This window comes from Eimeria mitis, genomic scaffold (genome assembly GCF_000499745.2).
Source record: "Eimeria mitis Houghton genomic scaffold, Emh_scaff5449, whole genome shotgun sequence".
NCBI lineage: Eukaryota > Apicomplexa > Conoidasida > Eucoccidiorida > Eimeriidae > Eimeria > Eimeria mitis.
The window spans coordinates 1549-1990 of NW_013573720.1; the positions used below are offsets into that span (position 1 = coordinate 1549).

Sequence of the window (442 nt, forward strand, 5' to 3'; positions counted from 1 at the left end):
CAGAAGCAACAGAAGCAGCAACAGCAGCAACAGAAGCAGCAGCAGCAGCAGCAGCAGCAATTTCAGCAGCAGAAACGACAGCAGCAAAAGCAGCAGCAGCGACAGCAGCAACAGCACCAACAATAACCGCAGCAACAACCACAGAAGCAGCAGCAACTGTAGCAGCAGCAGCACTAACAGCAGCAGGAGCAGCACTAGCACCAGCAGCAGCTCTAGCAGCAGCTGCTGCTGCAGCAGCACGAGCAGCAGCAGCACTAGCAGCAGCAGCAGCACTAGCAGCATCACCAGCAGCAGCACTAGCAGGATCACCACTTGCAGCAGCACCAGCAGCAGCACTAGCAGCAGCAACAGCAGCACCAGCATCAGCAGCAGCAGCAGCAGCAGCAGCACCACCACCACCACCAGCAGCAGCAACAGCAGCAGCAGCAGCAGCAGCAGCAGC

General features: G+C 58.6%; 1 protein-coding gene across 1 annotated transcript in view; it reads left to right on the top strand.

Moving 5' to 3' along the window:
- EMH_0082140 (uncharacterized protein) overlaps positions 1-442 on the top strand; it is a gene marked incomplete at both ends in the record, with an annotated part of 2622 nt that overhangs the window by 289 nt on the left and 1891 nt on the right. Inside the window, one exon of the mRNA XM_013500476.1 lies at positions 1-440. Within this exon, the coding sequence (XP_013355930.1) occupies positions 1-440 (440 nt within the window). The remainder of the gene's footprint in view (positions 441-442) is intronic.